Raw genomic sequence first — 25,441 nt, forward strand, 5'->3', positions numbered from 1 at the left:
AGTGTCCCAGTTAGGGGACCAGCACCAGAGAACCCTTCTTCACAGGCTGGGAGGCTGGGGTCAGGGGTTCCCAAGGGACCTCCTCATCCCCAGAGTTGTGAAGATAAACCAGGGTTTACTTACAGTCTATCGTCTCTCCCCAAAATGTATATTCATCTGTCCGTGGGCACATGAACCCTGCTCTGGTCCTACTCGAGGGATGGTATGCCTTTGTTACTAATCAGCAGGTGACAACAGGGAGTTTTTCTGGTTGATCCATGGCAAAGGTTATTATTTTATATATTTTAAGGAAAGGGGCTTTCTTTTCATTTGCATACAAACCAATTAGATATTATCTCTAAGCCCATCAAGAAACCCCCTAACACCAATATTTTCCCTACAATATTGGGAACCTTTTTCATGCAGAGTTTTGATGTGGGACTTTGGCATTTACCTGGTTCAGGTCTAGGCTCTGCTACTGAAAGGCTAAGAGACCTTGAAAAAGGGAAAGTGTGTTCTCCAAGCCTCAGTTACACACTCATGGATTAATTAAAATAATGCTAATAATGCTTTTCAAACGTGTAAGTGCTCATGAATTATAGCTACATTATACTTTATATTTACACTTTAACTTGGCTTGTGAGGAGACTCAATACTGAATCGATATTTCCGTGCAGTTTTTAAGACCTTTAGATGCCATTCTTTCCAGAAGACTGTGAAGCCTAATTAATAGCCTCTTGAAGATCAAAAGAACTGCTGGTTTGATCCTGCCTGACCGCAGTCCTAACTGGATTTCTATCCAAGTGGTTTATGCTCCAATAACACCTGAGACATGAAAATTATAAAGAAAGGCTATGAGATATATTCCAGATAAGATCCAACTAAACAGTTCAATTCTCCTTGTTAGCCTATAATCACACTCCTAATCTTTATGGGATGTTTCTTTGGAGGCTGTGGGAGTTGCCCACAATCTGGAATAGCCATCATGTTCTGCTTTGGCAGAGGAATGAAATAGAACAGTGGGACTCGCTGATTCATGGAGCTATTCTCCAGGAGCCTAGCCTTTGCCTTTGTAGGCAATGAATGGCTTGGGCTCTTGGACTCATGGGCTGAATAACTAACAGAAATCAGAGCTAAATTTGGAAGATCTGCTTCTGAATGTGCTACTAAACAGGACCGCACCAAGGTTTGGACAGAAACATGGACTCACCGGATGAACAGCTTCAGACTTTGACAAATTAAATTTCAACACATCCAGTTCATCTTGGCAGTTGCTAGTGACCTGATGTCACGCAGCCATGATGTAAGCCAGAAAGAGCGGTATTTTGCAATAGAAAGATTCTGGTAACCCTTCCCTTGAGTGTGGGTTGCAGGATATCGATATTTACATCACACTCCGGAGAGTTTGTGACATTTTGCAATACTAGAAGTTAGATGGCTTACTCACAGTCTTCTGCAGACAAAAATTGTCCTTACGTCCAACATCAAAAGCTCAAATCGCTGATGTTTGCTTTGTTATTTTCTTAAGACCTTTTTTTCTTCAATTGCATATAATGAATGGAAATCTTCTTGATGTCACCAAAATGGACCATTCAAAATTAAAGGATTAGATTTGTATTGTGCCCAGAAACACAGAAAGATAATCTATGTTTTAATTTCATCTACTTCAAACATTATAAAAATATAAGATACCAAAAGGCATTTGGGCTGGGTCACCTGGCTGGATCAGATGGTAGAGCATGCAGCGCTTGATCTCACAGTCATGAGTTCAAGCCCCATGGTGGGTAGAGAGATTATTTTAAAAAATAATAATAATTTGGGGACAGAGCTTACAATAATAAGTAATTACACTTTTTTTTTTTTTTTTTGGTAAATTTACTGGTTCAAATGTAACTGATTCAAATGTGAAGTTACAGTGGTTTTTTCCCCACCCCTACCATGGTCCAATATGCTAACTAATGAAGCACTTATGAATATTGATGACTTAAGAATGTGTCCTCAAAGATTAAAGGACAGACACAAGAAGAAGACAAAATGGGAAGTGAATGAAATCGATGAGCCCTTTATCCAGTTTGTTTTAATCAAAGATGCCAGAAGCATGTTCCCAGTCCTTTCCTAGATCCAGCCCACCTAATAATTCATGACTGATAGCTCAAAATGCTGTGTTGAGGCAGGGCCTCCCTGGCAGACTTTTCTCAGGGTCTTACTGCCACAGGGAAAAAAACAGAATAGAAAAGTTTGCAGAACATATTGTTGGTAAGCATTTTTCTCACTGGAGTCTCGCTTACATATGTAAATATTGCCATAGGAATGCCAGAGATTCATTCCTCCCTGCAAAATCCGTTCTAGGTTGATCATTTTGTACGACAGACCACGAACCGTTGGCTTCTCATAAACCACGCTTTAAATTTCTGCCGGCTCACTGGGTTTGGGAGGGGACCTTATCCTATTCCTCAGTGGAAAAAATCTGACTCCTTATTGGTTTCTGTTTTGGTTTGGCAATCTGGAAATTTCAATTCTCTGCTTGTTGTTATTTAATTTTAATTATCTTGGGCTTACAATTTAGAAATATTTATAACCAGATATTTATAACTTTTTTGGTTATCACCTCCCCAGACTCCAGCATTAATTCCTCTTTCCTTTCATCAAGAGGCAGTCCTTAATTAAGCTTTATTGCTTCTTCCGGGACTCTCCCCAGCTTTTTAACACCTTTTTGAAATGCCCAGGAAGGGCACAGCTTTCTAGGTGCGGTCCTGGAGTCACTGGGAGGATCCTTCTCCTCCCCACTTTTTGGTATGATGTAACCTTTGCATAGTTTGCTAGGACAAGAAAGTGCTGACACGCGATTCATCTGCATGAAATTCCTCAGGGAGGAAAAACAAAGCTGGAGAAATACCTTCTCCTCAAAGGAAAGCAGAATGTGAGGTTTTGTTTAGAAGTGAATGGAAAGTCATTAGAAGCTAAAGTTCTGTTAACATTGTAAGAACGCTCATGTTTGATTCTCTTTTAACCCATCTTGTGATCAGAACTGTTTCGCTTCTCTATGTCATGAAGGAGAAAAAACGTCCATAGTTTTAGATTGAATCCAAAAGAAAATTGGTAGGTATCATTATTCTTTAATTCCTGTTTCACTTCCTTGGAAAACAAAATTTTAATTTATTATTCTACAAACCACACATTAAACTATACACCTGAGATGATATCCAGTGGTGTGTCCAGGTGTTCGAGGGGGTACGGGGGGTAGAGGTGGGGTTAAGAGTAATCCCACTTGCAGAACAAATACGGAAAAATTTCTCTTGACCCACTGTCCAATTTTGAAGCTGTCAGGGCCTTGTAGAAAATAAAACCAAAGCCCAAAGAAATTAAAGGACCTGCGCAAGTCTATTCAACTTACGTGGAAGAAACAGGATTAAAGAGGAAGGACCCTAATTCCCAAATAAGTAGTTTTGCCATTGTTCCATTTTTCTCTCGCTATGTGCAAATCTGCTATCAAGTATTCAGAAATGGTAAAGAAAGTTTCCACATACTGTTGGCTGGTGAGAAGATTCCTATGTCCAATTCTTCAGTTTCTATTTCAGGGCCAATGGTCAAATTTTATTAGTAGAATTCTAGAATTGCAGTCAAAATGGATAGTCACCAGGTAGTTCCACTAACGACAGGAAGAGGTAATGACCATAGGCATGAGGGGACCGATGAGTCCAGCACAAAGGTTTATAATCCATGCAGAAACAGAAATGTTTCATCTACTCAGGACCGATATCCAGTCAGCTTTCAGTCATCGAGAACTCTTTAGCTTACTCCATATTTCACAGATAAAGGCTACATAGTATTGTCCCAAGCTGGGCATGATTCGTGTTTGCCTTGGACACTCCATTTTCTTTTCTCTGGTTTAGACTTCAGGCACATGCTTGCGTCCCTGGAGGTGCCATAACACTGACCTCATCCAACAGCTGACACCACATTCTCTCAGACACCGTGAAAGCAGCATGTTTGGGACTAGGTCCAGAGAGCAGTGATCCAAAATACTGGTGGTAGCAAAGCACACGAAGAACCCAAGCTTGGCCTTGCCTTGGCTTGCTGCAAGGTTGATAATGATTCCCACGGACTACACATCTGACATTGGGTCCTTCTGCAGTAGGAACAGTAACCACACGGACAACAGCGACCAACCCAGAGTAGGACTATGAACTTGACTTCTGTCACCAGAGCTTGTTCACTCGTCTCCCATGGCACCCTAACGATGGCAGAGGCCAAAGACCAACGTTGAAATTTATTCTCTCATTTCATCATGATCCCAACTTCCATTATTTTCCAGTCTAGTCAGCTTGGGAAGTTTTGTTGTTCCATTTGAAGATTTCAGTTTGGGGCCCACTGATTTTTATAAATGCCTTGTGAACATTTCTGACAAAGGCCTCACAGTGGTCTTCCTCTGGAACAGATGTTGTAAGGTGATTTCAATTTTAGACACCTAAAACAGAACATTGGTTTCCATGTGAATTTGATGGCTGTTTCTATAGTTAATGGAGAATTACATCTATGCTCTTGGTGCCCTACTCCAAATCCATGGGGTGGACCCATACCCCAGGCTCACTGCTGCATCCTTCTCCAGATGATCGCTTGGCCAAGAGAGCACTTAGCTCTCTTCGAGAGCACCGAAGCTTCCTGGGAGATTCCAAGCCCTTGGCCCGTTTCTCACCAGGAGCATCCTTCCACCCATGCTTGATGACGTAGAGCACTAAAACCAAGACTCCTTGCTCTAGTGGGAGACGTCTGTCATGCCGTTCATATTCTAGATCTCCCTATGGAATTGCGCCAAGGCTAGACCTCAGCAAAGTCTACACTTTGCTCACTTTCTTCCTCCACTCTAGTTTTCCTTACTCTGTTCCAGGGTTCACCTTAGAGCACTCCCTCGGCCAGTGACTTGCACAAGAATCCCCATCTTAGGTTTCGCTGCTAAGGAACCTGACCTCACAAGGAGCCTGACCTCACACAGCAGTCTTGTTAACACTAAAAGGTTTTCCTTCCTTTTCTTTTTTTTTTTTTTTTTCTCTTTCCTTTCTTGGTTTCTTAGGCAACTGATACAACAACAATCAGTTGATAGAACAGATTTTATATCAATTGATCTACAATCGACATAATAGATGTTCTTCTCTCTAAGATATAATTATTAAGCAAACAAACTTTTATTTTGTCTGGTCAGTGTTGGTCATTTTTTAAAATGGCAACTTCGTCAATAGAGTACAGCCGAGGAAATGTATTTGCACTTTTCTCTTTAAAGTTTCTCCCATTACTTCTTGCCTTTATCCTAGTGACATGGATTTAAGAAAATATTACCAGTGTGGATAACAGAAGGAATTTGTATGTGTGCATCAAGCTTATTTTCTTAGGCTTTTAGCAGTCGACAAAACCTCCCGAATAAACCCTTACCTGAAGTCTAAAAAGAAAATGGCCCATGTTGGCCATATATTTTCATTCATTTAATGTTCATTTCTTGATATGTTCATTCAACAAATATTTTCTGAGTGTCATCTATGTGCCAGGCTAAGTAATAAACACTGAATATACAACCGTGAACAAGTTACACTCTCTGCTCTTGTGGGATTCACCAACTTTGATGTGGGCAGACAGAGGAGGATGAAGAGAACCTGTAGATTGGAGCAGTTCTAGTACAATTGCAGGCAAATTTTTACTGCTTGTCTGTGTTTATAAGGAAAAGCATCAAAACAAATATGTAGGAAACTGCCAGATCATTTTTTAACTAAAAAATTACACATGTCAGTGCTTGGTATATTCTAGGGGCTCAATAAATATTCATCAAGTGAACCAGTGCCCAGCGACTTCACATTTTCATTTTTTCCTACCTCTTTCTTATGTAGCAGTAAAAAATAGCAAGAAAACCACTTAACAATAATCCAACGCCAATCCCAATTGCAATGTATTTTTCATAAGAATCCACAGCGTATGAAGTTAAGGTCAAGTGCTCACACCTTTCTCCAGTATAACCAGTAAAACACCTTTTAAAAAAAAGAAAAGAATGCACAGTTTAAAAACCCATAGTGGTAGAAACATACAGAAATGACCAATTTCAAAAAAATAAAAATTTCAATAGAAAATAAGTAATGTAAATTAAAGAGAAAAATGCCAAATGAAAGCCAACTATAAATGTATTGAGGAAGCTAGGTATTTCAAAATAGCCAATTCACTAAGGCCCCATATTAATGTAACTTCCCACACGGGTAGAAGAGAAAGGTAGTCTAGTCTGCTTGCATGAGTTGATCTAGAAAACTGCTAATCTACTCTTTCACAGGAGAATGCCTAGCAAACCAATGATCATAAAAATAGTACTTGATTGCTCTAGAACTTCATATTCCTCAAGAGTGTGTGCTGCCATCTATTTCATCTCATCTGTGATCAATCCTGTGAAAATCCACAATCATCCTTGCATGTTGCTTAAATGCACATTTGGACTCAGTAGTTTTGAGGTGGAGCCCAAGCTTCTGCATTTGTAACAAGCTCCCTGGTTGCAGAGAAGCTGTTAATGTGGGGACCCTATTTTTGAGTAATGAAGGTTAGGTAGTTTAGAAAAAGACTCCTTAGATATTCAAATACAATGAGTCATGTCCAGATGATGTACCCTTTTTACTAGATAAGAAACAGGTGTATGGAAATGTACTATGTGAACCGCAGAGAAACGTGTCAAACGTAAATTCATCTCCTCCCGTCTCTAGGACTTGGAAAGTTCTTTGCAATTACGTGCAGATGGCTTTCTCCAGCTCATGGTGGAATGCGCAAACACCATTGATGCAGTAACTATTGTGGTCTTCCAGGCAAGGATGTGAGAACTTCAAGGCTATGGGTCCTTCTGTGTAGTCAACTAGGAAAAGGACATACAACGTTAACAGATGAAGTGGGTCACACTCTTATAGTAGATTTGTTACACGTATGCAAAGAGAGTTTTGTTACACGTATGTAAAGAGAGTTTTAAATTTAAGAATATTCTTTGGGTGCTCTGCCTTTTAAACTACTGACTGGTTCTGCCTTTTAAACTACTGACTGGTTCCGTCGGCAGGTTATAGTCACAGACTCTAGGTTAATATCATTTAGACGTATCACTAATTAGGGGCTGGAGGTGGATGGATGATTGTTCTGTTCCTTCTACATAATATGGTAGAGATACAAGTTTGCCTAAAGGTGGCAGCATTGATTCTCATTTTAGCCTTGATTCTCCTTTTTTATTTCTCCCATTCACACCTGAGAAGTCAGCACTTAGGGAATCGGGATTTACGGAGATAATGAAGTTGAGAAGGTGAGAATTCCCCGCTTCCTCTTCTGTGGACTATCAATTGAGAAAGGACTTGTAACGGGAGCCCCGTGCCTGATTCCAGAAGAGGAATTTTCATGACCTATACAAGAAGCCAGAAACAAGTTACGGCTCAAGCTTCACACAGTTGAAACAACACTTTTGAATATTAATTGGAAATTTTACTCATTAAGAGACATTCTGAGGAAATAGAGAAAACCCTCGAGATAGACAGAATGAGAAAATTTGGGTTTTGACTTCTAACACTATGCAAATGATATCTGGCAAAACGTCCATGGTCAAGTGTCTACAATCTCTAAGGGAAGCTTTCCTTTGGGAAACTGTCTTGTGGCAAAATGAATACATTTCAGGATGCTTATTCCTCATTCTCTAATGGACCAAAGACATATACCTATGCTATCCTTGGGGCCTATGCAGTGGGGATGATACTTGGGTAAAGCCGTGTAATTGAGTCCTCTTTGGTAAAAATCTAATTACTGATTCTTAAACTTGTCCCAAGCATAATTGGTGACATTCCATTTTGTCTTGTTATGAAAACTTATTTCCCCATTTTTAGTTATCATGTGACACCATATTTGCCTTGCTAGCTAAATAGATGTATAGAATCCTACTTATTTATTCTTAAGGGAAAAAAAAAAAAGATCTAAAAAGGTATATTTTTCTTAAATTTAAAACACCAAATTTTAGGTACTAAGCCACCAATAAGATAACTTCATTTTGGCTGAGAACATACAATATTACCTTAAGATCCACCTTCATTTTGTTGAATGCAATATTGTGAATCTAGAGTCTCATTTTAATAATTAACTCTAAGCCAGTAAGAATTTCCCATTGTACACTGTATTTGGTTCTTCCTGCTCCAAGACTAAATCAATTGAATTAGCCAAGCCTGAAGCAGGATTTGCTAGATAATGTGAGAACTGAAAGAAAACATCTTCAAAGAAAGAGTGTACTAGAGAGCCTCATCTTTCCCCTAAGGAGAAGAATATTAGGTATAAGTTTACAAAAAATTTCCTAAGATATTGGTTGAAGATTTTTAAATTAAATTCAAAACAGAAAAACTGAAGTTCTCCATCAAGAAAACAAAGAAAAACTGTAGAGATGATACATTCAGTCCCCTGTTTTCTATTATTATTCTCTGTAACTTGGAAGACTTTCACTATTGAGGAAGTAAAAAGGTGGTACTGGGTGCACCTCGACGAAGCCAGTTATTGAGGGGAAACTGTTCTTGAATTTTCTAAAGCATTATCCCCCAGTAAAGATCTTTCCTCTTGGCTCAAAGACTCAGAAGACATGAAGATGTTTGACTAAAAATTATTCTAAAGCTCACACAGATTTTCTTTGCCAGTGGGTAGTTATTCAAAACTCACATGGGCAAAATATTTTAAGTGAATTTTTTTTAATTTAAAATCACTGGTGAAATATAGAATGTTTAAATCTTACTAGCCTTTGTATTCAGAAACAAAACATCTGACTTGACCTATTTGCCTGGCTCTGAGAGCAAAATATGGTGTTTTCTCTGTCCTATGTCTTATTACCTGTCTTCACAAGAGGCAATAGTGATTTGTGTGAGGATCGTAACTACTGGGTACACAGGTCTTGGCAAGTCACAAGTTTACCAAGTTCACCTCTGAGAGTTCAAACAGGCTTAAAAAATAATGATGCGCAACAGCAGCCAGAAGCTATTCTAAGAATAATAGTCATGGTGATGATATGCCATTACCACCAACAAACAAAATTGGGTATAAATGGTTTGGAAGTATAACGTATGCTAAAAGAACAACAAAATCCCCCCAAAACAAAACAAGAAAAAAGATCTTTCCAAAGATGGATTAAGGTTTCATCTTGCCATAGTTTCTTTGGCTGCAAAGTCATGGTCACAGATGAAAAGACTGTATCGAAACAGCAGTCAACAAGAATGCCAAAATGGGGACAAACCGTCTTGGGACACGCGTGGCTTATTGGCAGAAAATGTGGCATGTTTCACATTCAGGATCGTAACTGAAAACGATTTCTGTGTCTCTCATCCACTTTGCTTGCCCCTTTTATAAAGGCAGTTCTTTGCGGGCACATAAACTGTCACTTCCATTTAACAACATCTTGCTGAAAGAGTCGATTATCTAATAATAAAATATATATTTCAAAATTTCCAATGTTGCTTTTGATCACAATCCAAATATCTCTCAAAAAGGTTAAAAAAAAAGGCACTTAAAATACACAAGTGTGAAGAAAATACCTTCCGTTTTGTTAACTGTCCAGTTACTTTGCTGGGTTGTGATTGGGGGTGTTCCCGACACAGCTACCTCTGCAGTCAAGGCTGTCATTGCTATATGAAGGAGGGGAGGGGGGGAAAGGCATCTTTAGCAGGTGAGCCTCCTTCTACGTGCAAGCAACAGATTGAAAGTTAGGTGCAAGCTACAGATCCAAAATTCTTCTTAGTCTACTTATTCCCATGTGTGTTCTATTTTAATTCATTTACATTTGAAATCCAAAACCTGACCAGGGCAGTTTCCTGACTGTTTCTCATCCATACCGATTCCAGGGACTACCTTATAATTACGGAAAATAGAAATACATTTATTTTTACGAGAAAGTGGATACGTGGGTTACTAAATCAATCATGAGGCTGCTAAGACACAGTAGTTAAAATGTATCAACTCCTCTTGTTGTATAAAGCAAGCATACAGGTCTCAAAAAAGGGGTTGCAACAATATGTTAGGAAGCCAACCTGCTTTACATAAGAATTAATTCACAGATTTCTTGCTCTGTTCTTTGTCATGAAGAACGAAGTTTAAAAGCCAACTGCTCTTTAATTCAGAGAAAACAAATTCTATGCATAATTTACACGGACACAAAATTAACAAGACAAAAAGGAACTACCTACCTTTGAATAAAAGATAGACTGATATTGAGACTCCGAAGGCCATTTCCTGCTGCTGTTAACAGTATCTTTCTTACCCTCCGAGACTGACGGGTGGAAGGTTTTTATTGCGCTCTCCGGAGGCTTTCTTGCATTTATATTTCATGAAGCGTCATCTGCCAGTTCTTACCAATCAAAAAAATATGTACTCCTGGCAGCAGCTGCAGGTAGAGCCCTCCAGGCGCTAGCACTCTTGTTTAGGATACCTGCGTTATCTAGCAATGTGATCAGGTTTTCTTTTGAAACACTGGTTTCTTGTTACCTGTGGGCATAATCGTGTATGTAAAAGTACTTAAAACAACAAAAAAGAATCGAAATCCGGGAAAGGCCCCATTGCTGGGAACAGACTGATACCAGCTCCAAGGTTGTTCATGACCTACATAGAATTCCAACCCAGGAGAGCACTGGTATTTGCAAACCAGGAAACAGCATCACCAGGCAGTAACTCAAACATTCCTGAAACTGCTGTCACTTACGCCACCTCTCAGTACAGACTGCAAGCAAATCAAGATATTTTGGAATTTAGAAGCAGGGGAAAAAATAAAATTTGGGTAAAAGCAGAGGTTTCATATTCCATTGTAATTGTTTGCTACTTTGTGTTGCTACTACAAGTTCTGTGAAAATAATTATTTTGAAGAGCATAACGTTTGCCTTTATGTGATTCTGCCATTTAAGAGTTTTCTGATGAAATGGAATGGGCTCCCAATTTCCTTAGAGTTATTGTGCTTCCGTCTGTGCTAAAGGGATTTGGCTAGAGAGAACCAGTGAGGTACCAAAATGATAATGATGATGATGGTGGTGATGATGATGAGGTCGTCTCCACTAAGATAAAATTCGGTATGTCTAATGAATAGAAAGTTCTAAATTTAACACGACATTCAAATGTTTCTGTTTATCTAGTTATGATCACTAAAATACCATTTTAAAGGCCAAGATGTGATGATTGCTATTAGATTTTGTGAGTGTAGGAGGTTCCCATAAATTTTCACTTGCCCTAAATTATTATAAATAACCTATATAAATATGTTTTACTGAGGTGGCATGTCTTTCTACCAGGAATTTCAATTGCTCATATTTTCTGGACCTTGAAAACTTGTTTAAGTCAAGATAAGTTATCATTTGCATCGTGTCCATCTAGCAAATTTGGTTTACCAGAAAGGATCTCTTTCACTATTGAAATATGAATTTGGCTTCAGAAATCACACAAGAATGAGCTTGTTCAACTCATTATAACTTGGGCAATCACCACAAGAGTCATCATTTTAAAGTTAAAAGAATATACAGCACTTGGCTTACTTCAAATGTGCCTACATTTCATATTTCTACTTTTGTAGGTCTTTTTCTTTTAACTGTTCATTATTAAAACAATTTCTGGATAATACTTTTCCCAGGCAAATATTATTTGAATTATAAATCTAATCATCCTCCGCATGACTGTGAATTTAAGAAGGAAAACTTTGCAAAGGATTAAATAAACTATTATGACCATTGCAATTGTTGAAGGAAGGTGCTATAACTAATTTTGAATATCTTTATCTGTAAGACTGGGACATAGTACAACAGCCATCTTGGTTGTTAATGGTTAAGTGGAGTTTGCATAATGCTTTACATTTTGCCAAAGACTTCCATGCACATTTCCATCATTTCTTTAGTGATGCTGGCCCCAACGAATCCAGCACCTAACATATGGTATATACCTAATGAATCCAACTTGAGTGAATGAAGAAATAAACAAGAGGTTTTATTTCTATTAAGACATATGAAAACTGAGGAGTAGAGGCTCAAAAGAGTGACGTACCAAATCCCCTAGAGTCAGGACTCAAATCTCTATTCGGGTTCCAGATCTCATGTCCCTTTTACTTCCCCAGCTGTGTTCTCTGTTAGAAATCCACATATGGATCTCAGAGGAATTCTCTGAAGGATCTCCTAAAATCAAACTTTAACTAAATTACCTCTATTCTAAGAATCTAAATATTAAATCAACTGTGGCTTTCACTCATATGTGGGCTGAGAGGAATGGCCTCTGTTCTTTCCTGAGGTTTTCCCACTCTGGTGAAATTAGGCCACTTAACACAGAAACTCACCTACCACTTTCCGGAAGACATACCAGAAAATCGCTCTAGTCAGCTCACACGCGTCTTTCCTCTGGGATCCCACTTACACACTCTTTAAGAGAATCCCCTGCCTTCATTTCTTCAGTCTTCTCACAAAAAGGCCCTTACCCAATCCTGAAGAATGGGGGAATGGGCATGCGAGGTGGCATACTGATACCTTCTTTCTTGAGGCACATCCGAGCATGTGGGAAAAAGGGGAAAGAAGGCTAAGAACCCTCCACTAGCTTCCCTTCTGTCGCTTTTTCTGTTTTTTAAATTTACTCATCTCTCTCCTCTGGTCATAAGCGTCTCTGGAAGCATCTTCCCTCCCCACCCCCTGCCCTCCTTTTCTTTCCTTGCCTTCTTTCTTACTCTTCCAGTAACTCAACAAAAGCCCATTGCTAGCCAATGGCAGGAAATGATCGTCGCGCATTGCTTTCTCTCTCTCGCAACTTACTCTGTAGTTCTCATGTATGCAGTTGCCTTTCCTTCATTCCATATCGAATGCCTGCCACATCCAGGGCCCTGAGCTGGATGTGGTGTTAGCAAGACAAAGACAAATCCTGCATGGACTCCGCCCTCGAGGTACTGAAGGGAGTTGAGGAAAGCACGCAGGGAACTACAGCACTTGGTGGGAACGGGGAACGGCCACGGATGTGCAAATGGCTGTGAGAGTTCAGGGGCGGGACTTCGTCGAATTCTCGTGGCAGTTTCCATGGAGGGAAACTGGAATCACGTGCAGGTATGGAAGAAGAGAAAGGATTCCAGGCCGGGGAGGCGCTGAGGGAAGCAGCATGCTATAATGACAAGAGAAGTGAGCTCTGACTCACATCATCCCAGACCTTGTTTTGAATTCTAATTCCACGTCCACTATCCATCAGGCCCTGGCTAAGGCTTTTCAATAACCCCAAGGGTCGATTTCCTCATCTATCAAATGTAGATTGTCCATAACAACACAAAAAGTAAAGCATTTAGCACCTGCTGGGTGCTCTCTTAAGGACAGCCATTGCTGCTGAGCAAGAGTAGAGACACAGGGTGTGTAGAATGTCAACAAGGTCAGGGAGTGAGTGGTCAGTACATGGTACTGCTTCCTAAATTTTCATCACTAGTCTCTTCCCAGACTGATGTTATACCAAGACTTTATGTATTTTGTCATCACGTGACACTCTTAAACTGAACATAATCTCTTCTCCAAAATCAGCTCCCCTTGTAACTTTGTCATGTTAATCAATGATAATATCTTCTAGACTCTAACAGCAATTCTCCTAATTCACCAAACGTGGCCTCAATTATCCAGGCACTCTCTAAACCTATCTCTACTCACTTATCCGGCTGGATTTCCACCACTGTCCAACACACACCATTCATTTCAGTCTGACTCTTGCTTTCATATATGCTCGCCAAACTCATCCTCATCTCCATATCGTTGTATTATTGTGCAATCCCCCTTCATTCTTTTTATAGAGACTTACAGGAGAAGAAAATTTACTTCTCCAAGTCCCTGCTGCATGGCTGTCATCTTTTTTTTTTTTTTTAAGATTTTATTTATTTATTTGACAGAGAGCGATCACAAGCAGGCAGAGAGGCAGACAGAGAGAGAGGAGGAAGCAGGCTCCCTGCTGAGCAGAGAGCCCGATGCGGGACTCGATCCCAGGACCCTGAGATCATGACCTGAGCTGAAGGCAGCGGCTTAACCCACTGAGCCACCCAGGCACCCCCCCCCCTTTTTTTAAAGATGTTATTTATTTACTCGACAGAGATCACAAGTAGGCAGAAAGGCAGGCAGAGAGAGGAGCTCCGCTCAGCGGGGAGCCTGCTTCATGCGGGGCTCGATCCCAGAACCCTGAGACCATGACCTGAGCTGAAGGCAGAGGCTTTAACCCACTGAGCCACCCAGGCGCCCCGTCTGGCTGTCATCTTTTTGATGTCTACCTTTTACTCACCCCAAATATCCATAAATGAAGTCATGGTACCAACGAACCAACTTTATCTCCGTTATGTGCTGACAAAGTCTTCCTTCTTAACTGGACTTCAGTCAGACTCCTGAGTCGTCATCTTGACGAGGCCCGCTGAACCCAGTTTTAGCAAAGAATGCTGCTAAGTCAGTTTATGGAGGACCCCCTCCCCAATATCTGATCAGGTTCCCTTGTCTTACCCTTGATATCTGGCCTGCCTTCAGCAAGAATCCTGGTAAGCTAGTTTAGCAAGAGTCTTCCTACACTTGAAATATAATCAATTTCCTCTTAGAGTAATTTCCCACCTACTGATCCCCTTACCCTGCTCATTGGATACAGATCCACAGCCATCTTTGCTGTATTTGGAGTTGAGTTCAATTTTTTTCTATTGCAGTCGCCTTGATCCCACTGCTACAGTCTTGGATAAATTATTCCTTACCACTTTTACCAAATATCAGAACAATTTCTCTTTTCCAGTATTTTAGTCTCTAGAAAGATTCCCTCCTGAATTTTAGCTTAGCCAAGGGGCAGAAATCTTCCCAAAATAATTTCTGCTGTACTTTCGGGGGTTGGGGATGGTAAGCTCAAAACTGCAGACTTTACCTTTTCCATGTACATGTATTTTGGGTCAGTTTTGTCTGTTTGGGGGAGTCTGGGGCCCTTTCTGAAATGTTTACTTGGGAGCATTGAATGTAAACTTCTGTCGAGGTTACCACACAAAGATTGGTCTGGACTGACTTTGGAATGGACTATAGAACCTTTCCTTGCATGCTGAAGAAACTTGTACATTTCCCCAGTAGGCGGTAAAGAAATACGTAACAATTCTATCCCTGAAGGTAATATTACACTATATGTTAACTAACTGGAATTTAAATAAAAACTTGAAACCATGAAAAAAGAAAGAGGTAACAAATACATGAAAAAAAATCTCATAAATATCTTAAGGAAGAAAGAAGACAGGTATTCTTCAAATCACTTTTATTATACAGTTGAAATATGATTAATTATAAGTATCTAGACTATTTTCACACAATTGATCAGGGGCACGCACTGATAAAAACATGCACTGGGTAAGAATCGTTATTGGTACATAAACACACCGGCATTCGGCATGAAAACAATACAATTAAGTGAGTAGGGTAGTCTCAAAATAGCCTTCAAGTGACATTCAGGTGTATTTCCTAATTTAAATTGTGTTAGAAATGTGGCATCTACTCTGAGAACCAACTCAACTGCCATAACAAAAGAGGGAAGAATTGGGGGCAACAAAGCAGTAGATTTTCAGTTATAGTCTAAGGTTTAGCTTTGGCACATTATAAATCTATTATTTTCCTATTAATTTCCGAATCTATGAACAAACCTTCATTCTTTAATGAAGTCCTCACTCATACTATACCATATTTTTCTACTATTTGTGGGAAGAAACAACCACAGTTTTGTTTTATATGTTTGGTTTGGATTTTCCATTATTCCTCAAGGGAGGTATTATCCAAATATTTTTCTAGAAGAAAGAAATTACACGTAAGCCTAACATATTCTCATTACATTTTTACTACGGCAAGTAGTCATTCACAGTTTGAAATGACCACTACCTTTCTAAGCAGCACTGCATTTTTTTTTTGCTTTCTTTGTTTACTTTTCTTACCTTGAATGGAGTATCGTTTCTCCTTAAGATGCCTCACAGCATCCATCTGGGAGACACATGAGATCAAGATTTTACTTTTAATATTTTATCTTTTAGCACGTAAGCTCTTTTTCAGCATGTAATAAACAAAATATATAAAAATGGAGCCTGCTTATGTCAAAATCTCAATTATATTGTCCGCGGGCACCCATTTGGCTGATAAGACATCTGTTGAAAGCATACCGTGTGCGATATTTGTGTCAAAAATATATTCATTTATTATGAGCCCTTTATTGTTTAATATTATGAACAAATATTGTTCACAAAATAAACCACTGTTACCAAAGTTTTCACTGGAATTGTTTGTTTTTCTTTTTTTTTTTTTCCTCTAAAACTCAAAATCTGTGAGCAGGAAATGCGTCAAGTTGCATGAATCATCTGATCCACGACGACTCCATCCATGAAAAATAAATACGATGTAGAAATAAATAGCTTTGTAGTAAAATATAAAGGTGTTTGCCCTTTGTCAAATAAATAAGGAGCATGATTTCATTCTGTTTTATTCTTTCCTGTGACCTAGTAAATGAGTTTTTTAGCTGCCAGAAGAGTGTTCCTCAGAAGCATCGCCACCGTCATGGGTCCCACACCTCCTGGAACTGGAGTGATAAAGCCAGCCTTCTTCTTTACAGCTGACGGAGAAAACAGAAAGCCATCTTTATTTTTAAATTTTCCTGAGAATTTTTAAATAACTTGTTAAAAGATAAACTGAGGCATATAAAACATATTTTTAAAGATTTTTTTAAAAGTAATTTTTATACCCAACATGGGGCTCAAACCTATAACCCCGGGATCATGACCTGAGCCGAAGGCAAATGCTTAACCACCTGAGCCACCCAGGTGTCCTGAGCTTGCGACTCTTGATCTTGGGTCCAGGAAGGGAGACCCACATCGGGCTCCTTGCTCAGTGGGGAATCTACTTCTCCCTCTCCCTCTGCCCCTCTTTGGTCTTTCTCTCTCTCAAATAAATTTTTTAAAACTCTTAAAAAAAAAAATAGGAGTTGCAGACTTTATTAACTGACCCAGCTAGGCACCCCAAAAGTTTTTAAGAGTTTATTTGAGCATTTATCAGTCTGTATTGGACAGCAGCGACCTGGAAGTGGTCAGGAGTGCTCCACCAGCGAGGAGCTGGCCAGAGACTCCAAGAGAAGAGGTGGAAATAAAGCAAGGTCATTGTGGATAGGCTATCACTTAGAGCCCAACTGGCTTCTTGCGACCGGTTGTCCTCAGGATTTGACTGTGTAACCTTGAGGCATTTATAGGCTTGGATTCTGGTTTGCTTACATAGGCTGTCATGGCAATAGAGTCCTGTTCCAGGCTCCTTGTTTCATGAATTTAAGAGACTAGAGTGGATTTTCCTTCATTACACAAATAACTCTAAGAACCTCTAAACACTTCAGAATGAGGTAGCCTATAAACACTCACGCACTTAGAGAGATAATCCTGTGTATGTTATCTAATCAGCCTCAGAGGTGGGTTGAATCTCCACGCAGTTGCTTATAACCCAGGAGGGACTCAACTACCTGTAATTCGGTGATCTACTTCTAAAATACATGATATTGGTCACAAAGGGGGAACAGGATATAGACAGTTCAGCACACATAATTTGTTAAATTGACGAATTCCTGTTCTAACAATAGCATCACTTATGTGTGGATAATACGTTTCAGTGCACCTCTAATAAAAATCACCGAACATACTTGAATTACTGAGCATATACACATAGTCTTGTCCTAAGGTATGCAGCCTTCTTATTCAGTGAATAAACTCAAAGAAAATGACAGAGAACTTTCAGCAAGTTTTATTTAAGAATGTTTCACACCCACATTATCACACGTGAATGGCTCCATGCTTTGACCGATGGTTTTATGCTTCACCATGTGAAGATGAACAACGAGGTTTTCCCAGGTAACTCTTACACGAAGTTAGCATCGACAATACTTCTCTAATGCATACTCTGACATTATTAGTCACATGTTATTTAGATGTATGGCCTTTTACAAGTTTGCTCGTGTATGCTTCTATAAGAATCAAAACTAACAGATGTTATCTGGATCTCAAGTATTATTTTTGTACAATTTATACTGCTTTGTTGAAATAGGGTTTGTAAAATTTACACTTACCTTATTTGAAGTCTAATAGTACACTAGAATTTTTTTTTTAATCATAGGAAGAAAAAGGAATAGGGTTCTTTCGTTTAAGCACAAATAGGCTTAAAGACATCACAAAAAAAGGAAAAAAAATCTCGCTAGTATGTATTATCGATTTTCTCATGGTATGTAACAAAGATGAGAATACTTATGATCTGGAAGGTAACAGATTAGTTTTCCAAAAAGCCGCTCTACACATGAACATTTCTTTCCCCCACCACACATCCATCCAATACCAAGCACTAGCCTAGGTCAGTAGCCATCCCACAAATAGCTATGAGTCCGCAATCCTTTCCTCCTTTACCCTGGCTATTCCTTCCACCTGGAATACTCTTCTACTTTATCCAAATAAGAGAATCCTTATTATTCTTTGAAAGCCAATAAAATATTACCTGGCTATAATTTTCCTCAAAAACTCACCAGTGTTCAATTAAAAGCCCCCCTTCCTGTATTTCCGGTAACTTTATACACGACTCTGTCATGGAAACTAACACACTGTGCTGTCTGCTCCCTTTGCCAGGCATTGGTACCTGGATGGTAGCAACCAAGACTTTATAGGTGGGTGCTGTCACCGTTGGGTTTCATCTTAGAGTCTCTCCATGTACAGGTCAGGCATTCAGTGAATTTTGATGAAGTGAACGTAATAGCCTTTCAGATTTATTTATTTTTATCTTTACTTTTTAAAAGATTTTCTTTATTTGTTTGTCAGAGACAGAGTGAGTGCACGTGCGGGGGGAGCAGCAGGCAGAGGGAGAAGCAGGCTCCTGCCCTGAGCAAGGAGCCCGACGCAGGACTTGATCCGAGGACACTGGGATCTTGACCTGAACTGAAGGTAGATGCTTAACTGAATGACCCACCTAAGTGCCCCTAGCCCTTGAAATTTAAAATCTGAAATCAATTTGCAGGAATGTGTCAGTGGATACAAACAGTTTAGTTTAAGCTAATTGAAAATTAGCTTGAAAACCTCAAGCTACTAATTTGCATGACCAGTGCCTTCCAGGAACTTTACTATAGAATTGGAAAAGCCATGGCCTTAAAATATCAATGAATCTCTAGAAGAAATGTACTATGATACTATTCTTTATTCTGATAGTATTTAAAATCATGTATTTGTAAAGTTCTGACTCTGAAATATTAATGGATAAAAATAAAAGACAACTGGATGATGTGATAAATGAAGAATCAAGTACAACTAAATCTTCAAGGGAAAACAGAATGGTTCATTTCACAATCAAAAGGTTGATAAAATTTATGTCAGGGAATCTGCTGTGGGTAGTAGTCATTTTATATAATGCAGTTTTCAACTTTGAAAGGTAAAGTGGCTTGGAATAATGCATATATAAAAGTAGTAATAACCATAGTTACTATTGATTGAATACTTGCGACTTGCCAAGAACTTTATAAGTACTATTTAAATAACTCCTATGGGATTATTTTAATTTATTTTTTATTTATTTTCGGCATAACAGTATTCATTATTTTTGCACCACACCCAGTGCTCCAGGCAATCCGTGCTCTCTGTAATACCCACCACCTGGTTCCCCCAACCTCCCACCCCCCCACCCCTTCAAAACCCTCAGATTGTTTTTCAGACTCCTATGGGATTATTATTTCATTTTAATAGACAGAGAAAGTGTGTCTCCCTGAAGTTAGAGTGACATACCACTCCCTTATATGGTAGAGATGCTGTTTACAGCCAGGTCTGAAACATTCTACGGTTCCATAATTGCACCCCAGCCCAATGCAACCGGAATACCATGACCTGAATACGTAGAAAAGTCCCAAGAAAGACTCATGAGCCAAAAATTAACAGAGTTTTCTCAAAGGGTTTGGAGGGGAGTCTGAAAAAGGAAACAGGAAAGTTCTAGCAAAGTAACTTTCCGACATTTTTACTCCGAGTACTCACAGCTCATCATCTCTGAATTACATACAGCACCTCCGATTACACAGCTGGCTGAGCAGTCGGGAGTTTGCTTTCTTCCTGGGTGTCAGATCAGATAAACCACGGGTCTGCTCAGGTATCATGACACTCCTCTTTCAAATTAGGTTTTTCACAATGTGCTTACTATTGCATTCTTTTGCTCAAAAAAGTGAGGTTTGGGGTTGAGGGAGAGGGATGGGAAGAAGCTGGTGCACGAAACCACACCTGCCTGAGATCTGCACCTTGTGTCTACTTTTCTGCACTCTTTACCAGTAGAAAGTAGCACACATTTATCTTGTCTTGCCCACCACTTCATAGAAATACACTATGTGATGGGTGGTGGGTCTTCACTTGCCCTGGCTAGGGTTTCTCTAGATACTCAGAAGCATTCATTTGCATCAACAGAGCCCTGTGCACTGCTCACTAAGCAGAAGATTATGTCACTAGGAACATATCTGGCCATTCAAATGCTGTTTCAAGTATTTTTTTAATCTTTGAAATAAAGTGGAGGAATATGAAAAATCGAGTTAGTACACAGTCACAAGAGGTCAACTGTGATTTTTTAAAAATTTATTTGACACAGAGAGAGAGATCACAAGCAGGCAGAGAGACAGGCAGAGAGAGGGGAAGCAGGCTCCCTGCTGAGCAGAGAGCCCGATGCGGGACTTGATTCCAGGACCCTGAGATCATGACCTGAGCCGAAGGCAAAGGCTTAACCCACTGAGCCACCCAGGTGCCCTCAGCTGTGATTTTGATGGGAAAGAAAAAAAATATATAAAGTTCTCTATCCCTTTTGAGTTGATTTTCGTGGGAATCTGTATCTGAGAAAGAACTAGAAGCTTATCTGCTGCTGGCTAGGATAAATGTATCATTTATTTCCATAAGAACCAGGATATGGAAGTATTGATTTCCCAAGAAAGGTAGGGAATGTCAGTTGGTACAGATGTCAATGCTCAAAAGAAATTCTCTAGTCTAGTGATTTTGCATAACTATGTCAGGGCTGTCCTATACAACATGTTTACGAAGCAGCAGAAGTGGCTTGTGAGCTGTAATTAGTCAGGTGAGAAAGAGTTAAATTCAATACGTTTGATGCTCTAAAAAGCATCTTCCCCAATTGTGTCTGCAAGAGAGTAAGTTAACAAGCATTATGTCACCAGAATAATCTCTCATTGGCTGGTCTTTCCCTGAGGGCAGACAAAGGTTTGCACCTGCTTGGAGAAGATGATGCTTTTAAAGATTAATCCTATTAGATGTGGGGGAAAGAGTTCTAGATGCTTTATTGAAATGAATTACAGAAGCACTTTAAGGCAAAATTTCCTTCAAAGACTTATTTACTTTGCATTCAGGTGTGAGGGAGTATATTTGTGTGTGAAGAAAAATGCCAAAAATTCTGTATGGATGAGAAGCAGGTACAGGCTTCCCTCTGCTATCCAAAAGTAGAAAGAGCATTCCTAGGAAGCCTTTCAGAAGCCAAAATAGTGTAATCAAAGAAGCATTATGCCATTAATTTATATGGAAAAAATGTTGAGCGTGCCCAGATCTAAAAAATAACCTCGCTTTGGCTTTCCTGACATCTTAGGACATCTCTTGCTAACAGATGCACAAAATAAATGGGGCTAAGCATGGATGCTCACAGACACCGTTCCCAGCTCTGGTGGCTGGAGGCTGATCTGCTGAGTGCAGGTCCCAGAGAAGGAGCTTGGTGCCCCACCTCCCCCGCCGCAGCTTGGTGTGTCCACTGCCTCTGTGATGCTCACTGTGAAGCAAATACTTAACACTTTTTGCTTTGTACCTTTTCTTTATTTCTTTTTTCAGAAAAGCTACAATCCTCATTTAGATGTCTTTGACTTAGCGAAAACAGAAACTAACGTAGTTTTTTTGGTAAAAGCAAAGTGACAACATGAACTTCAAAAAATGGGGGCACATGTATTAGATCTTGAATTAAGATGATTCTAGAGCTACTGAAACTGACAGTAAACACAGATCCTATTGTTATCTGCATGGAATCTGCTCTGGGAAAGAGATTCAGAGGAAAATGACTTGGCCATGCTTCAAGCAGGTTTCTGCAAATAAGGACTATTTTGAGGAAAGGCAACGATTATCATGACAATTTATTTCAGTGACCTCTCTACACACTGTAGACACTGCAAAGTAAATTCTGTAGATTTCCTTGAGGGTGATAGAGTTCTGCCAGCATGATCTAGAATATCAAAGAGTATGTTCAGTTGTACAGAAAGAAAAGAGATGACCACTTAAAATCAGTCACTCGGGAACACAGGACTTGCCTTTGCACATTCTCCTCTTTGTTTGACATACCTTTCCTGCATTTTTCCACCTGATGAATATTCATTCTTCCTTTTCAGATCTGGCTAAATGGGACTTCCTTTGTGTGCTCATTAACTCCACAGGCTGAGTTAACGGTTCACTGACTGACCCATGAAACTCAGCAGTGATCTTGCCTTTGCAGCCATAGCATATGCTGGAACCAACCTCCTGAGAGACGCAGTCACACGACATATGCCTCCTCCCACCTCATGATTCTGGTGCATGCCACTGAGAATCATTTGCTAGAATGAGACTTCTAATAATGGGGCTTGAGGGGAAGTGGGTTATGCATGTTAACAGCAGCAAAGAGGAAGTTTAAAACGTGGTTGAAATTCACTGCTTCGTTAAGCTACCTCACTTGGGGATTTCTGGTTTCCCAGTCAGGCCCCAGGCGAACCCCAACATGCAAATGTTTGAGTCACAATTGCTAATGCCCCATCAGTCAAAGCAAGTCACGTGGTCAAACTCACACTGAAAGTCCTGGGATAAGAAGAATGGTAAAGCCATATAGCCACAGGGACGTGCGCATAGGGACAGAAGAAATACCTGGTCGTATTTTTTTTTAATAAACTACTATAATAGTTTCTTGGTTTAGAGACAAAATCTCTTACCTGCTGCCAGATTCTTTTAAACACAGATTATTAGATCACTTCAGCTCTGAAACATCTGATGAATCTTCACCGTCTTCAGGATAAAGTCTAAACTGTTTATACTTGTGGCAATTAAGGTCTTTTAGGATCTGGCCCTCCACCCGGGTCTGGCATTATTTCCCAAGCCTTGCATATTTTCCTAACTTATTCACTGTTCCCACACTGGCTCCAGCTGGGCCCAGATAGAGTCACCACAAATGTTTCTTGAGGAAGACAGCCAGAGCCACTATCCCTTGAAGCGGATAGTGTAGCTAGGAGATGGATATTAAAAAGATAATCACCCAAATAATAATTGAACTCTGGCTATGAAATGTGCCACACGTGTGAATGTGAGAAGGCCCTCACTGAGCCTTGCATATGTGGGTGGTGTTTATCTAGGCCAGGCCTAGGATATGTGAAGGATAAATCCAACCTTTCCCATGAAACAAAGAGGTGGTATGTAGCCAGTGTTCTTGGTTAGGGGAGGCAAGGTCTGTGCAAGAATGAAGGGGAAGAGTCATGCTCCTGTAGAGCCCAGAAGAATATAGTAAAATTCTGGATATTAACCTAAGAGCAATGGTTAAAGTATTTTTTTTTAAGATGGTAGTAAATTCGGGTTCTCCTGCAGCTCAAGGAGGGAACAGGAATCAGAAATGGGCATCAAAGAAAGCTCTGTAAAGTGACAGAAACTTCCAGATCTGATGGATGCTTGAGGAGTAAGAAAAAGGAGAGAATGCAATGCAGATATAAGGAAATAGTAAAAGCAAGGAGGTTTGATCTGACAATGAAGTTGATGCAATGGAGGAGTTAACAGAAGTTCATTATGACCTAAGCACAGGAGGAAAACAGAGTAGAATGAGATGTGGGGCGGTGGGGGGGTGGGTTACATGACCCCTCAGGGAGGGGGCAGGACATTTAAGCTGGGTGATGGCAGCTGTAGTTATTGTGTCCGGATGACTTTTTAAAGAAAGTCTTTTGTGAATAAACTTGGTTACTTCTATCTGTAGGAACAACCAATTTTATAAAATGAGAAACTGGGAGTGAAAAATGTATACTGCTTAATAATTTCCACATAATGACACAGAAATTAATGTTGCATTTTCAGAAAGTTTTAGGTCCTTGAACATTATTAAATTATTATCCAAGAAATCCTTTTTTACCCTAAAATCCAGAGGCTAATCTGTCATGTTCCTTTTTCTTCACTCTGTGGATGACTATTTTCTTTTGGTACCTAGCTTCAGTCCAGGATAAAGAATTCAGATGGGTATGGCTTGACCAATTTTCCAATATTCTTACTTGAAGAAAACCATGTGTCATGGTCAGGATTAAAACAAGAAGTACAGAACAGAAGCGATTAGGTTATTTCATGTTTAAAATTTGAGGTGATGACAGGGATGATGGAAGAAATGAGGTGTCCAGTCTATGTGTTTCAAAAAAATCCAGGGGTGACATGTGATCACAAGGTGTGGAAAGATTACTCATGAAGGATACTAACAGCAACATAAGAGACAACAAAACGTCTTTTAACAACTCGGGTGAGAATAAAAGAAAAAACGTATGTGACCATTGACCTTTGGTACAGCAACCCATGTTTCATGGCAGGGTATCTCCTGCCATTCTGTGCCATTATTTCCTCTGGAAACATTGTATTCCCACGTTCCTAAGGTCTGGATTTAATACTCCAAACTCTCGCCTAAGGTACTCTGTTAGGAAGACTCAATAGTTCTTCGGCACATAGTGAATTTCTGCTTTGTTACATTATATACTATGCCAAAGTTTCCAAAAGGAATTTCCAGATGTACCTAAACAATTGATTTTCTGGTATGCCTTGGAAGTTGTATTATTCTGGCAGAGTCAAAGAATATATTTGTGCTTTATAAATGTAGTTTCAAGTAGAGGAGGAAGAACTCATGTCTCAAGTTCCTGTGATATTGTTGTATTTCTCTTTGCATTTTGTCCAGTTCTTTGCCACTTTTGAGGAAGTACTCCATAACCCATGTCAGATTTGCAACTAATTTTTAAAACAAACTTCTATCCCCAAAAGGAAAAGGAATGATTCCTTACGTGTGGCAAAACAGCAGATGAAAATTTCCTGTTTTTCTCATACGAATTTCAGCATTCTAGTATACAAGTGTAATTGTCTCAATTAAATGCTTGGAGAATTTTCCCATGCTTCTAAATGCAGGCCATTTATACATGACCTCTCAAACACATCCACTATAATGAAGTGGAGACAAGCTCCAGGAAAATGAAGTACATGAATAACAACCAGAAAAACCTGACTGGCTCAGGACTGGAGAAACAGTATGACTCAGGAGGTAAGATGGAAAACACTCCACTTTCTCATATGGTTGATATAAAAATGACACTTATGAGCACGATGAACCAGAGAGAGTAAAGGGCTCCTTGGCAAGTGAATGGCTCACTGCTGAACTCTAGCAAGGCTACAAGGAGTCAGAGACCCCAA

General features: G+C 39.7%; 2 protein-coding genes across 3 annotated transcripts in view; both read right to left on the bottom strand.

The window, feature by feature from the left end:
- Window positions 1-1,915: 1,915 nt before the first annotated feature.
- EPGN (epithelial mitogen) lies at window positions 1,916-10,338 on the bottom strand. Its single transcript, XM_059159104.1, has 5 exons — window positions 10,185-10,338; window positions 9,537-9,626; window positions 6,733-6,853; window positions 5,841-5,993; window positions 1,916-4,447 (listed from the first exon to the last, which is right to left on the bottom strand). Exons 1-5 carry the CDS (start codon window positions 10,225-10,227, stop codon window positions 4,393-4,395), a joined length of 462 nt encoding a protein of 153 aa, XP_059015087.1. The 5' UTR covers window positions 10,228-10,338; the 3' UTR covers window positions 1,916-4,392.
- Window positions 10,339-15,231: 4,893 nt separating this feature from the next.
- The window catches only part of MTHFD2L (methylenetetrahydrofolate dehydrogenase (NADP+ dependent) 2 like), a 129,785-nt gene continuing 119,575 nt past the window's right edge, over window positions 15,232-25,441 (bottom strand). For both annotated transcript variants that reach the window (XM_059159144.1, XM_059159135.1), the window contains one exon: window positions 15,232-16,581. In XM_059159144.1, coding sequence (XP_059015127.1) covers window positions 16,469-16,581 — 113 coding nt within the window. In that variant the 3' untranslated portion in view covers window positions 15,232-16,468. The remainder of the gene's footprint in view (window positions 16,582-25,441) is intronic.

Source organism: Mustela lutreola, chromosome 1 (assembly GCF_030435805.1).
Source record: "Mustela lutreola isolate mMusLut2 chromosome 1, mMusLut2.pri, whole genome shotgun sequence".
Taxonomy (NCBI): domain Eukaryota; kingdom Metazoa; phylum Chordata; class Mammalia; order Carnivora; family Mustelidae; genus Mustela; species Mustela lutreola.